The following is a 22,416-nucleotide window of genomic DNA, read 5'->3' as shown; positions in this document are numbered from 1 at the left end:
CAAAGAAAGTTGGGGGATGATTGATCAGGCGATGGCCGAGAAAAAAGGAGGGTCCCAAAATGCAAAATCCCTATGCTTTTTCCATAGACTTCTATATAAACTGCTGAATGGAATTGCCTCAAGTTCAGCAGGAAGCTAGACCATGGTCCGCAAATTGTGCTTTTTATGATTTGGTATAAATCTGTTCAGAAGGTTTTGTGAAATTATGGTTGTAAAATAATTGAATATATCTGGACTGTTGGGAGCAGCAATTTAAAAATGAAGTTTTCTGATTGGCCCAGCAAACTTTTCCTTGGGCTATCTCTCTCCCACGGGAGTCAGACTCCTGCAAGAGCGAGCACTATGATTGGATACCAGCAACATGAGAAAAATGCTGCTAGCAGCCATTGCAGGAGTGAGGAACTTAGTAACCTGCCCTGAAGTAAAAAGAAAATATTATAACGGGGCAGGACAATAAGAAAAAAAATTGTAAAAGAAATACCACGATCCCTCGAGTCTCGTGGGAACAGGAAAAAGAAAACACAAAATGGTAGCTGGTGACACAGGGATGATCCCCTGATTTCGCCTCAAGGTGGTGACGCAGTGAAGAGGATTGAGAGTGGACGTTGGTAGCATGGAACTGGGCAAGGTGAGGGTGATGAGTGGTGGATAGGAGGTAAACAACCTGGACTTGTGAAAGCAGCGTGGAGGAGCGTATTTCGACATATTGCAGGCTGGCCTCCGACATCCATGTAGTGGCAACTACGAAGGAAATGGTGAAGCCAAAAGGCCATCTGACAACACAAAGAAATGAAATGGACAAATACACTGCCGCCTGAAAGGAAGATCTGCACAAGGCACAGCTGTCAGAAGCCCTGCCTGGAAGGAAGATCTGCACAAGGCACAACTGACATAAACCCCCCCTCCCCCGGAAGGAAGATCTGCAGAAGTCCTGCCTGGGAGGAGGATCTGCACAGGTCGCAGCTGACAGAAGCCCTACCTGGAAGGAAGATCTGCACAGGGCACAGCTGACAGAAGTCCCGACTGGATGGAAGATCTACACAAGGTGCAAGCGACACAAGCCATGCCTGGAAGGAAGATCTGCACAGGGCGCAGCTGACAGAAGTTCTGCCTAGTTAGGAAGACCTGCACAAAGCACAACTAACATTAGACCCCTCCTCCCGGAAGGAAGATCTGCACAAGGCACGACTGACAAAATGCAGAATTCCTGTCTGGAATGAAGATCTGCACAAGATGCTGCTGACAGAAGTCCAGCCTTGGAGGAAGCTCTGCACAGGTCACAGCAGTCAGAAGCCCTACCTGGAACGAAGATATGCACAATGCACAGCTGACAGAAGCCCCTGCTTGGAATGAAGATCTGCACAAGCTGCAAGCGACACACGTCATGCCTGGAAGGAAGATCTACACAATGAACAGCTGACAAAAGCCCTGCCTGGATGGAAGATCTACACAAGGTGCAAGCAACAGAAGCCCTGCCTGGAAGGAAGATCTGCACAAGGCACGGCTGACAGTAGTCCTCCCTGGAAGGAAGATCTGCACGAGACACAGCTGACAAAAAACCCTGTCTAGAAGAAAGGTCTGCACAGGGCAAAGCTGCGAGAAGTCCTGCCTGGAAGGAAGATCTGCACAAGGCACTGCTGACAGAGGTCCTGCCTGGCTGTGACCTCAAAGCAGTGAGAGACCCACAAACTACAAGATCCTTCAAGCCCAGCTAGCCACACTGGAAACAATGTACGCCAAAGGCCTTATTTAGATTTCAGCGGATGGTTTATTCCATCACAAATGTGACAGGTATCCTGCACGCCCCATTAAAAATGCATTACATCCTGTGGCAATTATAATAAGGCAGACAGGATATCTGTCACGTTTTGATTAGGCCTTGGTGTAGTTCACACAGTTTTACTCCGGTGAACTCCACGAAGTGGCAGGGAAACCTGCTGCACTCTGGGGACTTCCGCTAGTGCCAGAGGGCGCTGCTGCTTTCTGCTGCTCGAATTGACATTCTAATCGAGTGGCAACTTCATCAACGAGAATGGCAGATTTCTACACTCGAGTGGTCGAGACCTGCCACGACCTCCCGCAATGGAAAATCTCACCAGGAGGTCTAGCACGTTATATTTTCTCACAAGCACTCGTCACATTACCGTTGGCGAACCGCTTGAGAAAAAAACTCTGTTCTGCATCACTTCATGGAGTTTTTTGGAACGGAGTGGGCAAAACTTTGCGAGGTCTGCCGGCAGAGCGGAATTCGTCCTCCACCCCTAGTTTTGAGGCAATAATCCATTGGACAAACTCCTAACTAGGCCCTATGTCTGCAATAAGTGTTGTAGAAGAAGTGAGATCCATGGCATTGTGACTATCAGGTCATTATCTGACTTCTGAAGAACCCCACAGAGTGAGTGCGCAGCCAGAGGGCAGTATGGGGGCCAAAGGACAGGAAATTAGGTAAACTTGAATATGAGAAATATGGAAAGGTAGAAATGCTGCATCACCCGTGGATAACTGTCACCTCCTCCCGCTCTACCAAATGCCCATCCAGTCACAAACTGGCATCCAGGGCCCCAAACAGACAACATCATGTCAGATGCCATGTAATGGTGGAAAAGGGGGAATTAAGATTAATATGCACACATCTGCTGCAGGGATATGTCCGGTAAATTATTGGTTGTGATTGAATCTCTATAAGTACTAAATGACTGATATTGTTGAATATTAAATTATATGAATCAACGTTTGTTTGCCTTATCTGCGTGTATAATGTAAAGGACGGGCCTTACAGTGAACCCCTCGCGCTGTTTTACACAAAAGCCCCGGAAGGAGCTGCATCTTACAGAACTTTATCTACTTTAGAAAGAACTAAAGACTTGCTTAATAAAGTTGCCATTCAGGGCCAGAACCGGGTGCTGTAAGCTTCACCATTTTCATGGAGATGGACAGATGTTATGGCGATAGTAAACCCCCTCAACTCACAATAATGTTCCAATCTTCCAGGTTAGAAGAAACCAGAAATGCTTGAACCAAGGGAGCTGTTGAAAGTGTCAAAGGTGACTTATGAACAGCAAGGTAAAGACAGGAGTTGATTTATGAGATGATCTTAAGTGAATAGGAAAGGAACGAGAAGAAGTGTGTGAATGGAGTTACTTTTGTTGTATACTTTGTAAAGAGTTACGGAACATTTTGCAACCCAGCCTCATCCATTTATTTTTCTTAAATGTATTGTTCTTTAAATGAAATCTTGACCACATGCGTCTATCTTAAGCTATGCCTCTAGCACTTGGGTGCTCCGTGAGCTCCCATACTTTGCTAAGATACTCTGAAAACACTGGTAAATCGCCTCCTTTTCAGACATTAATAAGATGTCACCTGATAAACAGAACTTTTAGTTAAATATCTGTGTATGATGAAATATTCCTTGCTAAGTTTCAAAGGCGGTAAAGAAGAAGGGGGAGAGTTACTAACATTTTGCGCCGTGTTTGCATCACAAAAGTGGCACAAAACAGCGCAAAATACTTTTTTCCTAATTTACTTTCAAGCAAATAACGTAAAATTAATGTGAAGCCACTCATAGCACTGCGTCGCATTACTTTGTGCCATGGGGGCCTGCCAAGGGTGGTGCATGGGCGTTCCCGTGCAACCACCCAAGGTTTTTCACGCTAAACCCAATTTACCAAATACAGTAGATTGGGTTTAGCGTGAGAAAACGGTACCCTTTTAAACTAGGCGCAAGGATGGAGAAATGCTTTCATTTCTCCTTCCTTTTCTGACTTTGCATGCGTGCTGCACTGTGCAACACGTATACAAAGTGGGAAAAGCTTTCCATCATGTCTAGGCATAGTATTTTGTACAGGAAGGGTGTCCTTCCTGTCCAAAACCTATGCTGGACTCACACACGCTGGCTCTCTGGTGCTAAGGTGTGTGCATGGCGCAGGGCTGCTGTAATCAGTGCCGGCGCAAGGGAAAGGGAAGGAGAGAGCCATATCTTTGAAAATATGGTGCTCTCCTGCGCCAACCCAGTAGCGCAATGAAGCGCAGCCTCGTGCGGGGAGGTGGGCTGCACTGCATTGCGTGGAGATTTGGTAAATCTCCCCCGAAATGTCTTTTACAACCAGTTAAACATTGTGAATTATCATTCCATTATGTTTCAATTTAGTAATGTTAAATATGTTTACATCCAGCAGAAAACAAGCCTTGAATGTATGAAATGACCATCAATAATGAAGCGAATGCTGTAAATCGTCAATAATAGCAGAAATAATGAGCTACAGTATTCAGGAAAACATCAGCGCAGTCGGCGACAGAGGAACCTGCACACAAACTGACAGATCCCGGATGAAGCATCAAGGGCAGTTCAGTGATTGTGAGAATGTGAGCTGTGCACCTCAACGCCACAAGATGAAGAAATGACCTTAGGAAAATTAGGGCAATAACAATAACAAATCACCTCCTACATAAACAAGTGTCCAACACCAGCTTTGATCATGGGATTGGTATGATGTGATTACCGCAGTGCTCTGTTTTCTAAAATGATGACAAGCCATCCTTCAGTCCTCTATATGAATTGTTAACTCTTTGTGGCCAAACCACAGTAACCAGAGAAAAGCACTACAGAGTGGAGCCAGACAACTGACGGGTAAAGGAAAGAGGAGTTCTACTACAATACAACAGACTGTCCCAATTTGCACCGGCAGAAGGAAGATACATCTTTATCCGCAAGCGTGCATAGCCATAATCCAATCTAAAGGCACAATCACCTACAAAGACACCTAATATGTATTAGGAGTTTGGCAAATATTTGGTGGCTATAGCCTTTTATTGTTAAAACAGAAATCAAACGTGCTAAATACTGCACACATATAAAGTGTGTGAGAAAAACACAAGTGCTTTATCAGCCATGTTGGTCCATCAGGAAATACAGTTATGGGATACAGACAAATATATACCCGACCCACAGACACTAACCAAGAAAGAAGAATCATACGCATGCAGCAAAAGCTTTAGTTTGTCATCACTACTCAAGCTTCATAAGCAAACATACACAGGACAAAAACCATTCAAGTGCAGTGAATGTGTCAAGACATTTAGTAGGTTATCAAACCTACAAAATCATCAGCAAACACATACAGGGGAAAAGCCATTTAAATGCAGTGAATGTGTGAAAAGCTTTAGTCGATTAGATCTCCTACAAAGACATCAGCGAACACACTCAGGGGAAAAACCATACCATTGCAGTGAATGTGTGAAGACCTTTAATCATTTATCAAACCTACAAAGTCATCAGGGAACACACACGGGGGAAAAACCCTATCATTGTAGTGAATGTGACAGACGTTTTCACGGCTCTTCAGCATTAAGGTATCATCAGCGAACTCACACAGGAGAAAAACCATTCATGTGCAATGAATGTGGGAAGAGCTTTAGTCAGTTATCAGACCTACAAAGACATCAGCGAACACACTCAGGGGAAAAGCCATTCAAGTGCAGTGAATGTGTGAAGAGCTGTAGTCGGTTATCAGACCTACAAAGTCATCAGCGAACACACTTGGGGGAAAAACCCTATCATTGTAGTGAATGTGACAGGAGTTATCGCTTTTCTTCAGCATTAAGGAATCATCAGCGAACTCACACAGGAGAAAAACCATTCAAGTGCAATGAATGTGGGAAGAGCTTTAGTCAGTTATCAGACCGACAAAGACATCAGCGAACACACACAAGGGAAAAGCCATTCAAGTGCAGTGAATGTGTGAAAAGCTTTAGTCAGTTATCAGACCTACAAAGTCATCAGCGAACACACTCCGGGGAAAAACCATACCAGTGCAGTGAATGTGCAAAGTGCTTTAGTCGTTTAATAAACCTCCAAACACATCACCGAATACACACAGGGGAAAAACCATTCAAGTGCTGTGAATGTGCAAAGTGCTTTAGTCGGTTATCACACCTTCAAACACATAATCGAACACACACAGGGGAAAAAACATTCAAGTGCACTGAATGTGCAAAGTGCTTTAGTCATTTATCAAGCCTACAAAATCATCAGCGAACACACTCGGGGGAAAAACCATTCAAGTGCAGTGAATGTGTGAAGACCTTTAATCATTTATCATACCTACAAAGTCATCAGCGAACACACACAGGGGAAAAACCCTATCATTGTAGTGAATGTGACAGTAGTTTTCGCAGCTCTTCAGCATTAAGGTATCATCAGCGAACTCACACAGGAGAAAAACCATTCAAATGCAATGAATGTGGGAAGAGCTGTGGTCAGTTATCAGACCTACAAAGACATCAGCGAACACACACAAGGGAAAAGCCATTCAAGTGCAGTGAATGTGTGAAGAGCTTTAGTCAGTTATCAGACCTAAAAAGTCATCAACGAACACACACAGGGGAAAAACCCTATCATTGTAGTGAATGTGACAGTAGTTTTCGCAGCTCTTCAGCATTAAGGAATCATCAGCGAACTCACATAGGAGAAAAACCATTTAAGTGCAATGAATGTCTAAAGAGCTTTAGTCAATTATCAGACCTACAAATACATCAGCGAACACACACAGGGGAAAAACCATTCAACTGCAGTAAATGTGGGAAGAGCTTTAGTCGATTAGAATACCTACAAGGACATCAGCGAACACACTCTGGGAAACAACCATACCAGTGCAGTGAATGTGCAAAGTGCTTTATTCACTTATCAAACCTCCAAAAAAATCAGCGAATACACACAGGGGAAAAACCATTCAAGTGCAGTGAATGTGCAAAGTGCTTTAGTCGATTATCACACCTTCAAACACATAATCGAACACACACAGGGGAAAAACCATTCAAGTGCAGTGAATGTGCAAAGTGCTTTAGTCGGTTATCACACCTTCAAACACATAATCGAACACACACAGGGGAAAAACCATTCAAGTGCAGTGAATGTGTAAAGAGCTTTAGTCAGTTATCAACCCTACAAAGACATAATCAAACGCACACAGGAGAAAAGCCATTCAAGTGCAGTGAATGTGTGAAGAGCTACAGCCGGTTATCACACCTAAGAAGTCATCTGCGAACACACACGGGGGAAACCCTATCATTGTAGTGAATGTGACAGTAGCTTTTGCAGATCTTCAGCATTAAGGTATTACCAGCGAACTCACACAGGAGAAAAACCATTCAAGTGCAATGAATGTGGGAAGATCTTTAGTCGATTATCAGAGCTACAAAGTCATCAGCGAACACACAGGGAGAAAACATAGAAGGGTACTGAAAGTGTGAAGGGCTTTTGATAGAAGACCCGACTAGCAGTAAAGAAGAAAAACAGATATCAGTATTTGCAGAGTTATAAAAGTGTTTGTTTCCAGAGATTGTTCACTTCCGTACACAAAGCAAGGCAATATGATGCACCAGGATACACAGTGGGAAGTGACACAATGTGGATTAAAAGATACATTCTTCATTTTTATTTGATGAAGAAGAGATACAAAGAAAAAAATTATCTCGCACCTGATCACACTTCCTGTAAAAGCAACACTGAATTAATACTGGGACTAACAATGGTATTTTCAGCTAAGTTGTCGAAATAGTGATAAAACCTATAAACCCGACACACCCAGAGTGGACATGTTGTCAGGGCTCTGAAGATATGAAGCTTCATTGGTAAAATGTATGCATTACTAATAACAAATGCCACTGCAGTATATGTAATGAACTAAAGTGAAACACAGGTGTTCAAGAAATAACCTATTTTTATATCCCGTGTCTCCTCTCCAACCTGGCTCTTCCTAGTCATTTTGTGACTTGCCAAACTCTACTTTTTACCAGAATTGAGCCACTGTAAGCAGCAGACTCTGTTTGAAGAATGTTATGAAATAGCGAAATCCCACATCAAAAGCATATATGTGCCAGGACAATCAGTTGCACTTCCAGCAACTCGTCTTCCACACTGATTATCCCTTGTCCTCAAATGTTTTGAAGGATTTGTTGTATGAATGCCAGAAGTGGCGCTGAGATTCATGAAGCTAATGCTAACAGGAGTGTGTGGGAGATAGAGAGGGGGAGAGATAAAGAGAGCGAGAGAGACAAAGGGGGAGAAAAAGAGAGAAATGGAAGGAGGGGGAACGACACTTTATTTGTACTCACCTAAAAATAGAAGAAGCAGCCAAATACATGTCAATGTGTGACATCACCAGAGAAACGGGCTGAACACCTGTGAATTTATATGTTTATTTTAATACCTATACACCCATGTCATGCAAATAAACAGGGCACAAATAAGGAAAATAGTGAAGGAGCCCATTATCATATGCAAATCACAGTGACATCACATGTAGTGACATCACAAGAAGTGATGTCAGGCCCTTATAATAATTTTCATGTGAAAGGTTGACGGCCTGTTTTAAAAACAAGAAACATAAAATAACGTAAAAATATGTTTTTGGTTTCAGTTTTTATACATCATGTGTTTTTCCAGCTATTAGTTTGTAACTAAACTTGGAAATTACTGAAAGTGTAAATATTTTTAAACAGATATGTGGAACTTGGAAATTAAATTTTTAAAGAGTTTTCAGCGAATAAATAAAATGTGCTTTTAATTTGCGTTTGTTTCCTGATGTTAATCTTTATCCAGCCCCTAAGCCCCAAAGTGTTTCACATTTACAATGTATTAAGAAATAGAAGGGCTAATTTTGTCAAGTTCTCTGTTCCTCTCTTGCGCCACTCACACAAACAAACACTCAGAGGCCTGTGTCTGCAGTGCTGGGGCACAAAGTAACAATTATCAGTCGCAGGCTAAGGAGCCAAGTGGAACTGAGTCCTGTTTCTAGATAATAGTAGGGGTACCCCTTCAAACTGTGGCTACCCCCTGACTTGTGCCGTGCTGATAAAGCAATAGTGAATTTGAGTAATTTATGATGAATTGAAATGAGAGAAAGAGAAGAAGAGAGCGAGGTGCAGGATATAATAAAGAAAATGAAAAAAAGAGACACGACTTTACTGTGTTCTGTGTACTAGCTCTTTACGTAAACAAGTTGTGCTGTGCGTTGTGAATAGGCTGTCACCCCCTTTGTATGTAAATGAGCTTCTGTGACCAGACACCCCAGGCTCCCATCTCTTCCAGCACGGATGATAATGAGAGCACTTCCCTTATTCAACATGGCGTCACTTTTTTCTTACTAGTCCGCTTTCTATCTGCATGCACACGTGGGAAGCTGGTATTAATTTCCTCTGAGTTTGAACTTCCGTGGGGTTCCCGAGACTGAGTAGACGTTGTTTCAGAACAACCTTTTGACACTGTAAGTACTCCACATTGGGGACGGTGTTACCTTCGCGGCACATATGCCGGACTTACTTTAAACCGCATTTTAATCACTGCTTTACGTTTTACAGATTGCGACCTAAGAGTCACGGATGTAATTTGTCCGTGAGTACTACGCTTGCGAGAGCGTCACACCTTGGGTTATGTTCACTTTTACACACGCTTTGGTGGTTGGTTACTTTCGTCACGTTGTTTTCTTTACCATTTTCACTGAGGAGCACTACTTTCACATTTTGGCCAGGTACTTCATTTTTATATCATGAGTGTAATTACAACGTTCACGAATTTTCTTCATACGTTTGGCATAATCTGTTTTGAGGAAACTAGATTCGAGAGACCTATGCTCACCCTTCTGTTCTGAGTTTTGCACATGTGGTTAATGACACTATGACTTGATTTGATTGATGCAATTTTTGTATTATATGGGTCATATCCAGTGATACTTTGGCATTTTCTTTTTTGTTTGTAGAGTTTTCCCCTGAGGAAGGGCTTGTCATCTGCCCGAAATGCATTGGGGAGGATTTATAACTGGATGATGTTTTCGTTGGAATGAAGTTTATGCTTTATGGAACCACATTGAACTTTTGATCAAGCATTAAATACTTAAAGAACCTCAACATTGTGTGGAATCAACCTTGATGAATTGTTTATAGACATTATTGTCTAACTTTTGAGCTGTGCGACTGGGTGCCTCCTTCCAAACGGGGGGAGCTTTGCATTAGTTTCTACATTCTCGCTGTGAGGCACAGACAGCGTAATCCCCCGTGAGCACGCCACAGACCATTACTTTGATTTAACTTTTGAACTATATTGCTGTGCAAGTCCTTCCCTGTTTCTTTAGCACTGTAAGGTAATCACAAACTATGGCTATATTGAAAAAATAATCGGCTTCCAGGTCACACAGCTGTGGTTATGTTGTTCTTTATTAGGTTTTTTTTAATTTATTTTAATTTGCAGCAATTCTCCAGGTTACTTTTTCTCAGTATTACGCTTCAGGTCACTCTTAGCTCTCCATCAGTTAAACGTGAAGTTTGATGTAGGATTTGTTGTTAGTGTCCCTAGACCATGTCCCGATCCCTTTGTCCTTGATTTGTCGGCATGTGTTTTGTCCACACACTGGTCTAGGATGGGTCTTCTCAAGGTAGAAGGTGCTGTAATAGGAATAATAAATCATACATATACGAAATTGTATGTAAATAAATATGTGCCTTTCTGTTATCAGGCACCACCAGACTCACATCTACACATGTAATTGAGCACCAGACTAAAGTGACTGCTCCCTGTATAAATATGTGCCATCAGTAATCAGGATGATGGTTCTGCTGATACGCACAGCAAATAAAGTTTCTGGGACTGTACATATTGGCCTAAATTTTAATTGCTAAAGTTTCATGCAGTTTCGCTGATGTGCACAGCTTATAAGGTTTGTGGATATTGCGCACTGTAAGCAGATCACTGAAGTTCACCCTTAAGTAGTAACTAGGTCAAAACATAGTACATAACGCAAAATGTTACTGCCCCTCCCTTCTTTTTGACATCTCCAGGAGTTCCTCCTTGTTAGAAATGGGATCTCTGGTTGGCAGAGGCGTGCGCCAAAGCCAGGCAGAGACCACCACTCTAATTAGGGCAAGGCAGTTACACTCCAAAGATAACCCTGCTCAGCCCCTTGGTAGCATGGCACGAGCAGTAAGGCTTATCCCAGGGGCAATGTTTAAAGCATTTGCGCATGCACCCACCAGCAACAACATCCCAGGACCCCCACAAAAGGAACTCCACACAAGGTTATATCAAAAATAGCCTTTGATCAATAATAGGGAGGCCTAAACGATGCAGCTGGCACTAAGTGCTGCGCAGCTGTGTAGGCCAAGGTAAGACGAAGGAGTGCATCTCACTCCTAGGTTCAAAAGAACATGTCCCCTGAAAGAAATACCTAAACGGTGTAGCTGCCCACTACTTGCTGTGCAGCTGGGAATGCAAAAATGCGGCATAGGCTCTCACTGGCCCTCAGAACAAATTGTGCCCAACGTTGGAGCCCTCTAGGCTCTAGAACAAATACTGCGGGGCGTTAGAGCCACACGGGCGCAGTAAATAAATAATTTACCCCTGGGAGGCATCTGGTTCTGCAAACCACTGGGGCCCCGTTGGAGCCATGGAGGGTCTGGAATGAATCTGCCCCATGGAGCACCCTGGCTCCTTAAATCACTATGCGCCACAAGGGGGAAAAAACTTGCCCCCAAAATACTGTGGATCGCACTGGTGCTTTAAAACAGGACATGCCCACTGGCGGAGCCACTCGGGCTCTTGAGGCAATATGCAACTGTTGGAGCCATTTAGGCTTGGAAAAGAAAAGCTGGCGCAACACGGACCCCTCGGTATGGGGACCTCTACAACAAAGAAGGAAGCCCTCACTCACCAGGCTCTGGAGACTCACTGGGCTCCTCGTGTGCTCCGGTCTCGGCTTCCCTCCTTTCGTCTCAGTGGCATGCGGGGCTCTCCGTACTCATGGAACCCCCGCCACGTCAGTGCCCTGGTTCACCCGGTCCCCCATCTCAGGACCTGGACTTGGCGTGGAACCTGTGAGGCTTGGTATGGCTTCTCACTGGCCGGGGAGAGTAGCGGAAGTGACGCTTGCGGGGCCCGCCCCCAGTCAGGCAAGGATGCCTGATTTCCGGGTCAGGCCTACACAACACCAGCAGCTCGGCAGAAGGTGTAGAACGCGGCTCAGGCCGTGGCAGTGAAACGAAGGGTGGGCACCCGCTTTAGGGCTGAAATAAAGAAGCGGCTATAATCGGGGTGGGCACCCAAAATTAAATATAAAAACAGGCGGATATGATGCATGGTGGGCACCTGCAAGTCAATACAAAAATAAGCGGGGTAGGGCACCCACAAAGCTCACTGGGAGGAGGGAATCCCCAGGCAGGGGGCCTTTTCAATAGCGGCACACAGTCAGCGCTGCAGCGAGAATGCAAAGCACTCTCAGGGTACTAGGCCTGCAACAAGCCCCGGCAGAAGCAACAACAAAGGGAACAAGGTCCAGGAAGTCCTGGGCATCAGGGAGGGCAGTGCAGGGCCTAGGGGCCCACACACAGGGCACTCCAGCAAGGAGACAGCCCCCATGGCGGTCCCTTCTGGGCCCCACCAGCAGCAAACCCCCCTCGCTCAGGATCCAAAAGTGAGAAGGGCCCCCAAGAAGTCCTCCAGGGGCAGGGCAGGGTCCAGGGGCCAGCACACAGGGCCCTCCTGGGCCCCACCAGCAGCACGCCCCTGGTAGATTCAAGTAGCAAAGACAAGAACATTTTCATGAGGTCACAGCCCCTTCTTTTATACACAAAATCCTTTGTCTCAAAGGTGCAGGCAAGGTTTAGTAGTGAGCCCCAGCAAGACCTACCAGTGCTAGGGGTTCGCCCTTCTCTGCACAGAGTCCTCAGACCATAGAATAAAAGTTGACACAGAAACTGGAATAGAAAATACAAGATTTATTAAACCTCATGAGTTGGAACTACATTCACACAACACCCTTCGTTATTGTTTGAAGTAGCACCCTGAATGGAAGGAGCTTGGTCCTTTTATACCCACACAGGGGCTCAAAAGAAGGCGGTACAAGTACAAAATGCAGGTTTTAGGTACATATAAGGTCATACAGAAAATGCACAGTCAACAAGTGGGAGGAGCTAACAGTTGCTAATTCTGGTGAACACATCCTGACATTTACAAACTAGGGACAGCTGCAAGGACAGCTGCAAGCTCAACTGAGCATGTGCGAAGCAGAAGAGGCTTAATATAATCTGTCTCTAGGCAGATTTCAAGGGCAGACAACAGCATGGTAGGACAGAGCACATGGTGAGCACACGGTAGCACATGGCAAACAAGATGGCAGCGGGGCATCCTTTGAGAAAGTACTACGCGCCGTGAGGGAAACGGCAGTTCTTACACCGCCAGCAGAACCCTGGTAGCTTCTCCTGCCGTGAGGCTAACGGCAAACACCACCGGCACTGGGGACCGCTGGAACTACAACTCCCAGCAGCACCGCGGCAGGCGCGGCGGGAGCAACGTCAGCAAAGCACCAGGCAGCGCCTTAAGAGAAGGGCGCGCCGAGCGCTCCTGGGGGCATCCTGTGAGAAAGTACTACGCGCCGTGAGGGAAACGGCAGTTCTTACACCACCAGCAGAACCCTGGTAGCTTCTCCTGCCGTGAGGCTAACGGCAAACACCACCGGCACCGGGGACCGCTGGAACTACAACTCCCAGCAACACCGCGGCAGGCGCGGCGGGAGCAACGCCAGCAAAGCGCCAGGCGGCGCCTTAAGAGAAGGGCACGCCTTCCGTCCCGCGGGACGCGCGCGGGCGTCTGTTGCCGTCGGTGGACTACAGTGGTCGGGCGGGCCACCCCTCTAACACTGTGACTGCGGTGAGTGAGTTAATACTTTGTAGTCATGGATTCATTTGATAAAACTGTTGGCCAGGACGATTTTCCATTTCCCCCTCCCACGTTTGAAACTTTACTTGAAAACGCCCTTAACCTGGTTACTAACGAAATTGCGGACACAGAAAGAAGAATGTCTTTGAGCTGCACTAATATAACCACACAGTCTACATCATCGCAAATAATCCCCAGAATTCCGCTATCACCAACAGTTGTAATTTCTAAACCTGCATCAGCATCTATACTTCCTGAGCCTCTGTTGGCGGAGGCGGATCCCATTATAACAATCAATTCACAGGCTGACGCTACTGCTAATGGGACACTGGAAGTTAACAATAAACTGGGGTGGGAAAAGCGCAAAAGAGGCACAGCTAAACCAAACGCGAATAAAAGGAAACAACCGTCAATTAACAAGAGCCAACCAACGCCACAGAGCCTGTGGAATAAACAAAAACCATCTGGGGTAGAAATTATTCATATAGATGATAAAGCTGCAGCGGACACGGATGGCATCCCTACTGCAACCATTAGTAACCAAATGGGAAATTCTAATACAATATGGACACAGACTACCTTAATGGGAGAAAATAATGCCCTATCGAAACAAAATAGTAACCTCATAGAGACTATAGTTGGCACTATTTTTAGCCGTTTAGAGAAGCAAATGATCAAACAGTTTAATAATGTTTTTAAAAGACTGGACAGATTAGAAAACCTGGTAAAAAACGAAGAGGCAAAAAGAAAGGGGTCTGTTACCCTGGATCAGATCAGGGCAGATCGCTTGTTGAAAGAACTTGGGACAGTTAGTAACACCTTATTGCAAGGAAAGAATGATGTCTGTCTTAAACCAGCCGGGGGTCATAGTATTCCCGGACCTAAACCACCTACTGTACCACTTACTACCCTACCTAGTCGCACTAATGGCGCTAATAATGAGGTATCAGCCAACCCCCCCCATCTAAACCCCCTCCACCGCCCATACTCACAAATCCGCCTCCACCAGCCACTGTTAATTCAAACTTTAACAACCGGAACAGTGGCACTACCCAGCCAACCACAGCAGTAGGGCCTACCTCTGACAACAAAAGGGGAGCAGGGCATTCTGGGCAGAACAGGCCATTTAAACATCAAGGGCCTGCCCTGCATCTACCACCTGACGCTTGCCCCTTTGTCCTGGTTTTAGCAGGCGTACCACAACTGAGGGAGGGTCAGGGGGAATCTTGGGTCCAACTGCGCAAAAAATGCATCGATTGGTTAACCAAGCACAAAGGGGTTGGATATGATATCTCTAGAGAGATTCTATCAGCCCGTAGGGTGTCTTGGGTGGGGCCGTTATTTAAAGATACAGAAGGTGACTGTATAGTGCTTAACTTCAAAAATCCTGGTACAGTAAGATTCTTGCTTAACAGAAACAACAACTGTTCTGGTATTTCTACTGTTGCAACTTTACTGCCTTTAAGTTTTTTCAATAGACCACCAATAAGGCAATTTCAACCAGCTCCTTTCCCTCTCAAGATATATAATAGGTTTGCACCCCTTTCGGATCTGGACTTGCTAGACTGACCACCAGTGACCAACTCGGACATCACGACTATGGACGATCCGCCTTTGGTACCCAATCTTGAATCACCATTGGACACTTTACCACCCTTTCCGCTTACTGTAAACAGTCAACAATTTTCCAACCAAAGAACTATTGTACAGGGCTCTGCACTATCCCTTGTGAGTTGGAACATAGCGGGTCTCAGTTCTAAACTAAAAATTAAAGAGTGGTCTGACTGGGTTTACACAAACTGTGATATACTGATGTTACAGGAGACTTGGTGCACGAGCGTATCCACATTAGAGGGTTTTAGCTGCCATAATCTAATGGCCTCTGCTTCATCTATGGGCCGCCCCAGTGGGGGCCTCTCCATCTGGGTAAAAATATAAACAGGTGTACAAACTAAACTGATCCAGACCCAGGGCAAATGTTTTATGACTGTAAAATACATCAACAGGTTGAAATTATGTTTAATTCATTTTTATAATAATGATTTTGTGACCCACCCTAATAATAACTTTTTGACTTTATTTAACTTTAATGATGAAATTATAGTGGGGCAGAAATATGGAACCTTTGACGGAATTTGCATTGGAGGGGATTTCAATGCCCTATTTACCGTAATAATCCACCATGTAGAAATGGCGAGGAACTGAGAGATTATTTAGCATCTAGAGACTTAGTTAATGCAATGGAAATCGCCGGAACAGGAGAAAATAACATGCTGACACCTACTTACATTGGATAGGGGTGCGCCTCTACAATAGACTATATGTTTATTTCTCCCTCACTGAGCGATATAACCTTAAAAGCGGAAGTTATTTGTTCTGCCTATAGTGACTACTACCCGATTAGAGTGTATGTAAAAAACCTGCGGAATACAAAGGATGTGCCGAGTATTGAAACGGGGGTACAAAATTTGGGAGTTTCCACTGATAGACTAAGACTGGTATGGAAAGGGGTTGATAACAAAGATATCTTAGCACGGGTTATCAACAAACACCCAACAGTAATCGAGAATTGTTTGTCCCATGATATACCGGCCAAAGTTGTGGTTGCTTTCTTTAGTAATCTCTGTCTGGCTATTAAAAGAGAATCTTCGAAACCTGCACGGGCTGGTAAAGACTGTGGTCCCCGCTGGTTCGACTCTTCATGTTCTAGGGCAAATAGAGAACTGAGGGAGGCCCTAAAAACCAAACCTAGGGACCCGCAACTTGTAAGTGAAATGAGATCTAAGTACAAAACCACGCTACGTATTCGATCTGAGGCCTTAGTGATTGACCATTGGGAATCCCTAACCCGTACCGCAGCACTGAAAGACACCACTGGTTTCTGGAGAGAGGTTAAGTCTCTGAGATCCTTTGGCTCTAACATTAAACCAATCACTTGTAATATAACTGGAGAGGCATGGGTGGAGCACTTTTCCAAAATTGATGCTGTATCAGGACCCCCCTAGCCACTGTTTCTCCTGCTATGACTCCGAGACCCCTAAATATTGCACTATCCGAGGTCGAGGATGCCATAGTAGAGAGTGCGAGTAATAAAGCCCCCGGACCTGATGGTCTTTCAATAGATCAAATTAAATCAGAAATTAACTTCTGGGCCCCATTACTATGCAACTTATTTAATAATTTATCCGACAGCTTAATTCCCGAATCATGGTCAAATAGTGTTATCGTACCGATATTCGAAAAGGGTGACAGACTGGACCCTGCCTGTTACCGCCCGATATCACTGATTGACAATACATTAAAGGTTCTCGGGAGGGTAATTTTTAATAGGATTAGGAGTTGGGCAGAGGACAACGATGTCCTACACTGTTGTCAACTGGGTTTTAGAAGCCATGTGGGCACTGTCGAACAATGTCTGAATTTGAATCTGATAATGGCCAAGTACACTATTGTAAAAAAATCCCCGTTGTACCTTGGATTCATGGATTTAAGTTCAGCATTTGATTTCGTTAATCGTTCTAGTCTGTGGTCACTTTTGCTTAGTTATGGTTTGGATGACTCTTTGGTGTATTTTCTCTCTTATTTACATAGGGACTTAAAGGCCAGAGTGCGCATCAATAATGAGGGTGAAGTCTCAGATGATATTTTAATTGGCAGGGGTGTTAGACAGGGCTGCGTACTCGCCCCAATGCTTTTTATCTTATAAATCAATGGGTTGAGTAGCAGCCTGAGTAAGATTACTAAGGATGTTCCAATCATAAATGGCAACCCCATCACTGCTCTGCTATATGCGGACGACGCAGTGCTAATAGGGCGTACTCCCAATGCACTGCGTATTTTAATTTCCGGGTTTGTCGATTTTATGTCAGATTTGGGCCTCAATACTAACTTTAAAAAATCATTCATTATGAATTGTGGACCCAAAAAATATAACATCACCTCAATTAAGTCAGGTGAAAACATCCTAAAATGCACAAGCACTTTTCCCTATTTAGGACTGCTATTTTCTAATACAGGCTCATGGCAGCCACATGTTGTTCACGGAAGAAATCAACTCAATCCTACATCTTCGGCAACCCAAAAAGGCTGATGTTGTTAGTTCTTTGTTAAACATCTACCGTACCCAATGTCAACCTACGGGAACTTGCGCAGCCGAAGTCTGGGGCTATTGTAATAGTACGCCCATCCAGATAGAGGAAAACAGATTTTGCAGGAAGGTCCTGGGGGGTACCACCCGCGCCCCTACATTCATTTGTCATAACAAGCTAAAATTACCATATGTGGAGGATTTTATCCGATCAAGGCCCGCCCTTTTTTGGCTAAAAATATGGCTAAACCCAGCAGCTCATCTAACCCGCAGCATAATATCTGACTGCCTACAAAGTGAAAGATCACACCTTGTACCATGGTTGAAAGCTGTTGAGAACAGCCTATCTAGTGTGGGCATGGGCCTTTTGTTTAGTTCTCCAAGCACTATTGTCCATGCACACAAGACTATAGTTAAACGGGCATTGTATGCCTTATATGGGGAGGAACGGAAAGGATCAGAATATCTTAAAATTTCTGTTATTAAATACACTTCCCATGTTGAACCTGGAAATGAAACTTTAATTTCACCACAGAGATATTTGTTAATAACATTGGGAAGATGGAACAGGAGCCTCTTGTTCCGATTTCGGGATGGAAGTGTTGTAAACTTATTAAGCTTCCCACTAGGTTATAATAAAAATGTGCAACAGTTGGCTTGTCCTTGTTCTGAAGGAGGTAAACAAGGCTTGATACATTACTTCTTTTTCTGCGGTTTTTATAAAATGTATACTCTTCAATACCTAATGCCGTATTGCCGCAAATATGACCTAAGGGATTTCAAACAGGCAATAAGAACTTTCCAAATGTTGTCCTCTGATGAGGTGATATTTTGTGTAAGCTGTTTCCCTAAAGCTAGTGTGCGATCAAGGAAGAGTATGGAATACGCTTGATGAACATTAGTACTTTGCGCTTTCTGTACTTCTTGCTATCTGTATATTCGTGTACGGTTTATCTGCACATAGACATTTGGATGTTTAGTTTGATGCAAATGATTCCTATCGTGAAAACTATGAATTGCAAGTAAAATATCTGTAAACTGTGAATTTTTGTAGCACTGTAATCTGCACTTTCTCTGCTTTATACATGGCCGCTCCAACTTTACTGGAAACAGGCTATTTTAATGTAAATAGTAAAATGAATGTTTTTAATCAATTTTATTGTGCTTTAACCTGTTTGTGCTTTTATGGATGTATTAATTCCGAATAAAGATCATTTGACTTGACTTGAAGATGGCTGCCAGAAATACAAAATGGATTCCACAAAATGGACAAGATACCTTCTAAATACAGGATGGCTTCTGCTAATGCTAGCCCCATCGCTGCCAAATTACAACAGACGACCCTTTTAGAATTAGCTGAAGACAATTATTTATATGGGGTAGTATAGATATGCATCCTGTACATCTATTAGCATTATTTCATTGATCTCCTTATGCAGCATTTATTGGGCTTTTATTTCAGCAACATTTTTCTTAACAGGTGTACAAGCAGTGATGCAAATAGAGCAAAGTATAGGACCACAATGTATACATATACAGCATGTGAATAGTATCACCAGTAGTATGCATAAGCTAGTCAGTAGCTTCCAGCCCCAAGTGATAAAGAGTGTCCATATCCAGTTTGAAAATGTCTCTGGGAGGATCTCTGCAGCGATCTTATGCAGTTTAGAGATTGCATCATATACTGAAGGTGAGTGGTCCGGGATGAAGATACAGCAACTACACCCAATGATGTGACATCCACCACCTCGATCAGCCAGTACCACATCTAGAACCATTCGGTTCTGGAGAACCGCGATCCTTGCAACTTGTATCTCCTCTGTAATGTTCGCAAGTGTCATAGCTGTCTGATTGTTAACAGCGTCCACAACTCTAGTCAATCGCCTTATCTTTTTGCTGTTTAATGCAGCGCCCACAGAGAAAAACAACCCTAAGTTGAAATCCAGATACTGTTGCAAAGTGGTATCGGTCTGGTCCACTTCATCCATACTTATTGTTCTCTTATTTCTGTTCTAGGAAATGTCATTGTACAGTCTATAGTCCTTGTGATACTATGCAGGTGCCAAAAACACTGGGGGCAACAAAAAGGACACATAGCAGATCCCTGACCACCCAACAGGTAGTTGATAGTATCCCTTATTTTCGCACACATAATAAGTATTATGTGAAGATGTAAAACTGCTGTTATTAGCACCTTCAATGGTCAGAACTACAGTACATTCACTCCTCCCGACTGGAATTCTCCCAATACCCCTAATTCATAAATCTGATTTAGGTCTTGTCACAGAAATTACGAAAGGTCCATTGTTTTTAATATTTCTAATATTCGTAAAGACATATGATGTCGAAATATTGTCAGGTTGATACTCTTCACATTCCCATTTAGTCCCTTTAGCTTGAAGATAACCATCTTTGTGTTGATAGCATACTTTATTGAGGTGAAAGTTAATCCCACCTACTGAAGGCTTTCCAGAGTCAAACAAAAGCGCAAACCAAGCTTGACAAGAACCATTGTGTGAGAATGGAAGAGGAATGACAGGTGTTCCTCCCTTTTTCTGGTGAGCAAATATCCTCCCACACACCCAACAGTTGGTACTATTCGTGGCATTATGAGTATGATGCCATATTTGAATAAAAGTGTTGTTCAAGTAAGATTGTCGATGCTTCTGCTCATGATACGGAAGCGTGAAGTAATGATGTTCCACTGGCACTGGAGTAGTGGCAACAAAAAGCTGTCGAACAGGGGCCACCTTCTCCATGAACCAAGCTATTACTGCTATAGCCACCATAGTAACAACAAACCCTACAGCACAAATGATTCTTTTGTTATTCATTCTAGCACCAGCAATAATCGATCTTTCTGCAAAAGTTGTTGAAACAATCGTTGGAGCTCTTATCCCTGGGCAGCCACTGGTTTCTTCACCGAGGGTCAAGACCGGTGTCACTACACTACGCAGGGCTGATCCCCCCCTTGCCATATCGGCGTTCCGTTTCACTAACCCAGGGCGGTAGCTCAACCAGTCTTTTTCACAAGGCATATTCTTTCCTTGGTCTCAGATGGTATCACAATGCTCCAGAAAACGTGTGGTTCCTCAGATTCGTCAGGTGGGATGGCTTGGTTTTTCTCCGTATCCAGGATCTCTGGATGGTCGGTCAGCACAGCAGATTCCACAAAGGTAGGTGACACACGTTTGCAGTGAGTGCTGTGAACCCAATTCTTCCGGTACGTCCCTTGAACTGCTGTCCTCGTAGCCAATAGCACTTGCTCCAGTCCTCGCCACCTCAGCTCCAAGTTGTTCGACCTCTCAAAGACCGGAGATCGTGAGCCTCACCTGTAGATCTGTCAGGAAGAGCTTCTCGACCTGTTGATGAATAGAGAGTAAACTGTTGGTTAACTGTGCCAAATAATCATTCATCAGAACACAAGGTACATCATGTATGGGGCGTGGCTTAGGAACTCCCCAAATATTCATCGGTCTTCCAAATCCCACCTTGTAAGGTGTGAGCCCGGATCGTGAGTGTAGCACCAATCTTATGGACAACAATGCCAGAGGTAATGCATCTGGCCACTTCAGGGACGTGGAAGCCAGAATGTTCGCTAACTTCAGCTTCAGAGTAGCGTTGTACCTCTCCACTAATCCTGCTGATTGTGGGTGGAAGACTGCATAGAATTTCTGCTTGATCCCTAATCCTTTTAGGGCATGCTCAATAACTTGCCCAATAAAATAATGTGCGTTATCACTCTACGAAAATGTACAAACACCATATCTTGGGAAAAACCCCCTTAGAAGCACCTTATCTGTAGTGAGAGCTGTATTTTCCTATGTTGGGTATGCCTCTATCCATTTACTGAAGGCACATACCACCACTAGGACATATTTTAAGTTATTGCAGAGTTCGGAGGGGGCGCTAGAGGGTGCACTGTGGGATGGCTGCCTGTTGAGACAGCTCTGCCGGACAGACCTCTGTCCCGCAAGTATCACCCTTGAAACAGACGATATTTATCTGCAGCTTGACAGCAAACTCCATCGGAATATGCCGGGCTGCAGCGGAACGCTTCTGCGACCTGATTGTGGGCAGATTTGAGGAAGAATCAGTTTCCGAGCTCTTTGGGTGCAACGAACGGAGCTCAACAAGAAGGTGGCCGCCGCACTACCAGGCAGCCAGAGAGCGTGGTGAGCGGTACTGAGGGGCGGAAACACTGCAGCGTGGGTCCAGCTGCAATAGTGCCTATCTCTGATGTGTGATGCGACAACGGCTGTGGACACCTGCCGGTGCCGAGAGCGATACAGATGGTTGCGGCGGAGATGTGGGAGCCGTGTGAACATGGCGGCCTCCTGCACACTGCTACGTACGGATCTCTGGGCCATGTAGGGTGTACTATCGCTCCCCGTGCGTGACCTTTGGTGTCCCTCCTGCCGGGCTGAAACCTCTGTTGGCTGCAGCGAATGCCCCCTGGCTCTACGGCGGCCCCCTGCGCATCTCAAAGTGGTCGGGATATAAAGTGCGGGCACCGGCCATATTGTGTATCCGTCCAGGCCTGAAATAGCAATGTCTATGTGTGGACGGACTGGATGTGGCCACTTGGACGCGGAGTGGGCTGTGGTTGACATACTGCCAAAAC

At 44.5% G+C, this 22,416-nt stretch overlaps 2 protein-coding genes across 2 annotated transcripts in view; one reads left to right on the top strand and one right to left on the bottom strand.

Annotated features, from left to right (window-relative positions):
- Positions 1-22,416, bottom strand: part of LOC147737808 (uncharacterized) — a 450,038-nt gene that overhangs the window by 158,045 nt on the left and 269,577 nt on the right. The window lies entirely within an intron of this gene.
- On the top strand, positions 4,178-7,222 carry LOC147737813 (uncharacterized). The gene is made up of 3 exons (XM_086945551.1): positions 4,178-5,673; positions 5,734-6,533; positions 6,618-7,222. The coding sequence occupies exons 1-3, from the start codon at positions 4,892-4,894 to the stop codon at positions 7,073-7,075; spliced, it is 2,040 nt and encodes a 679-aa protein (XP_086801677.1). The 5' UTR covers positions 4,178-4,891; the 3' UTR covers positions 7,076-7,222.

This window comes from Lissotriton vulgaris, chromosome 1_1 (genome assembly GCF_964263255.1).
Source record: "Lissotriton vulgaris chromosome 1_1, aLisVul1.2, whole genome shotgun sequence".
NCBI classification, from domain to species: domain Eukaryota; kingdom Metazoa; phylum Chordata; class Amphibia; order Caudata; family Salamandridae; genus Lissotriton; species Lissotriton vulgaris.
The sequence above is the reverse complement of the archived record's forward strand: the minus strand, read 5'-3'. Positions and strand labels throughout refer to the sequence as shown.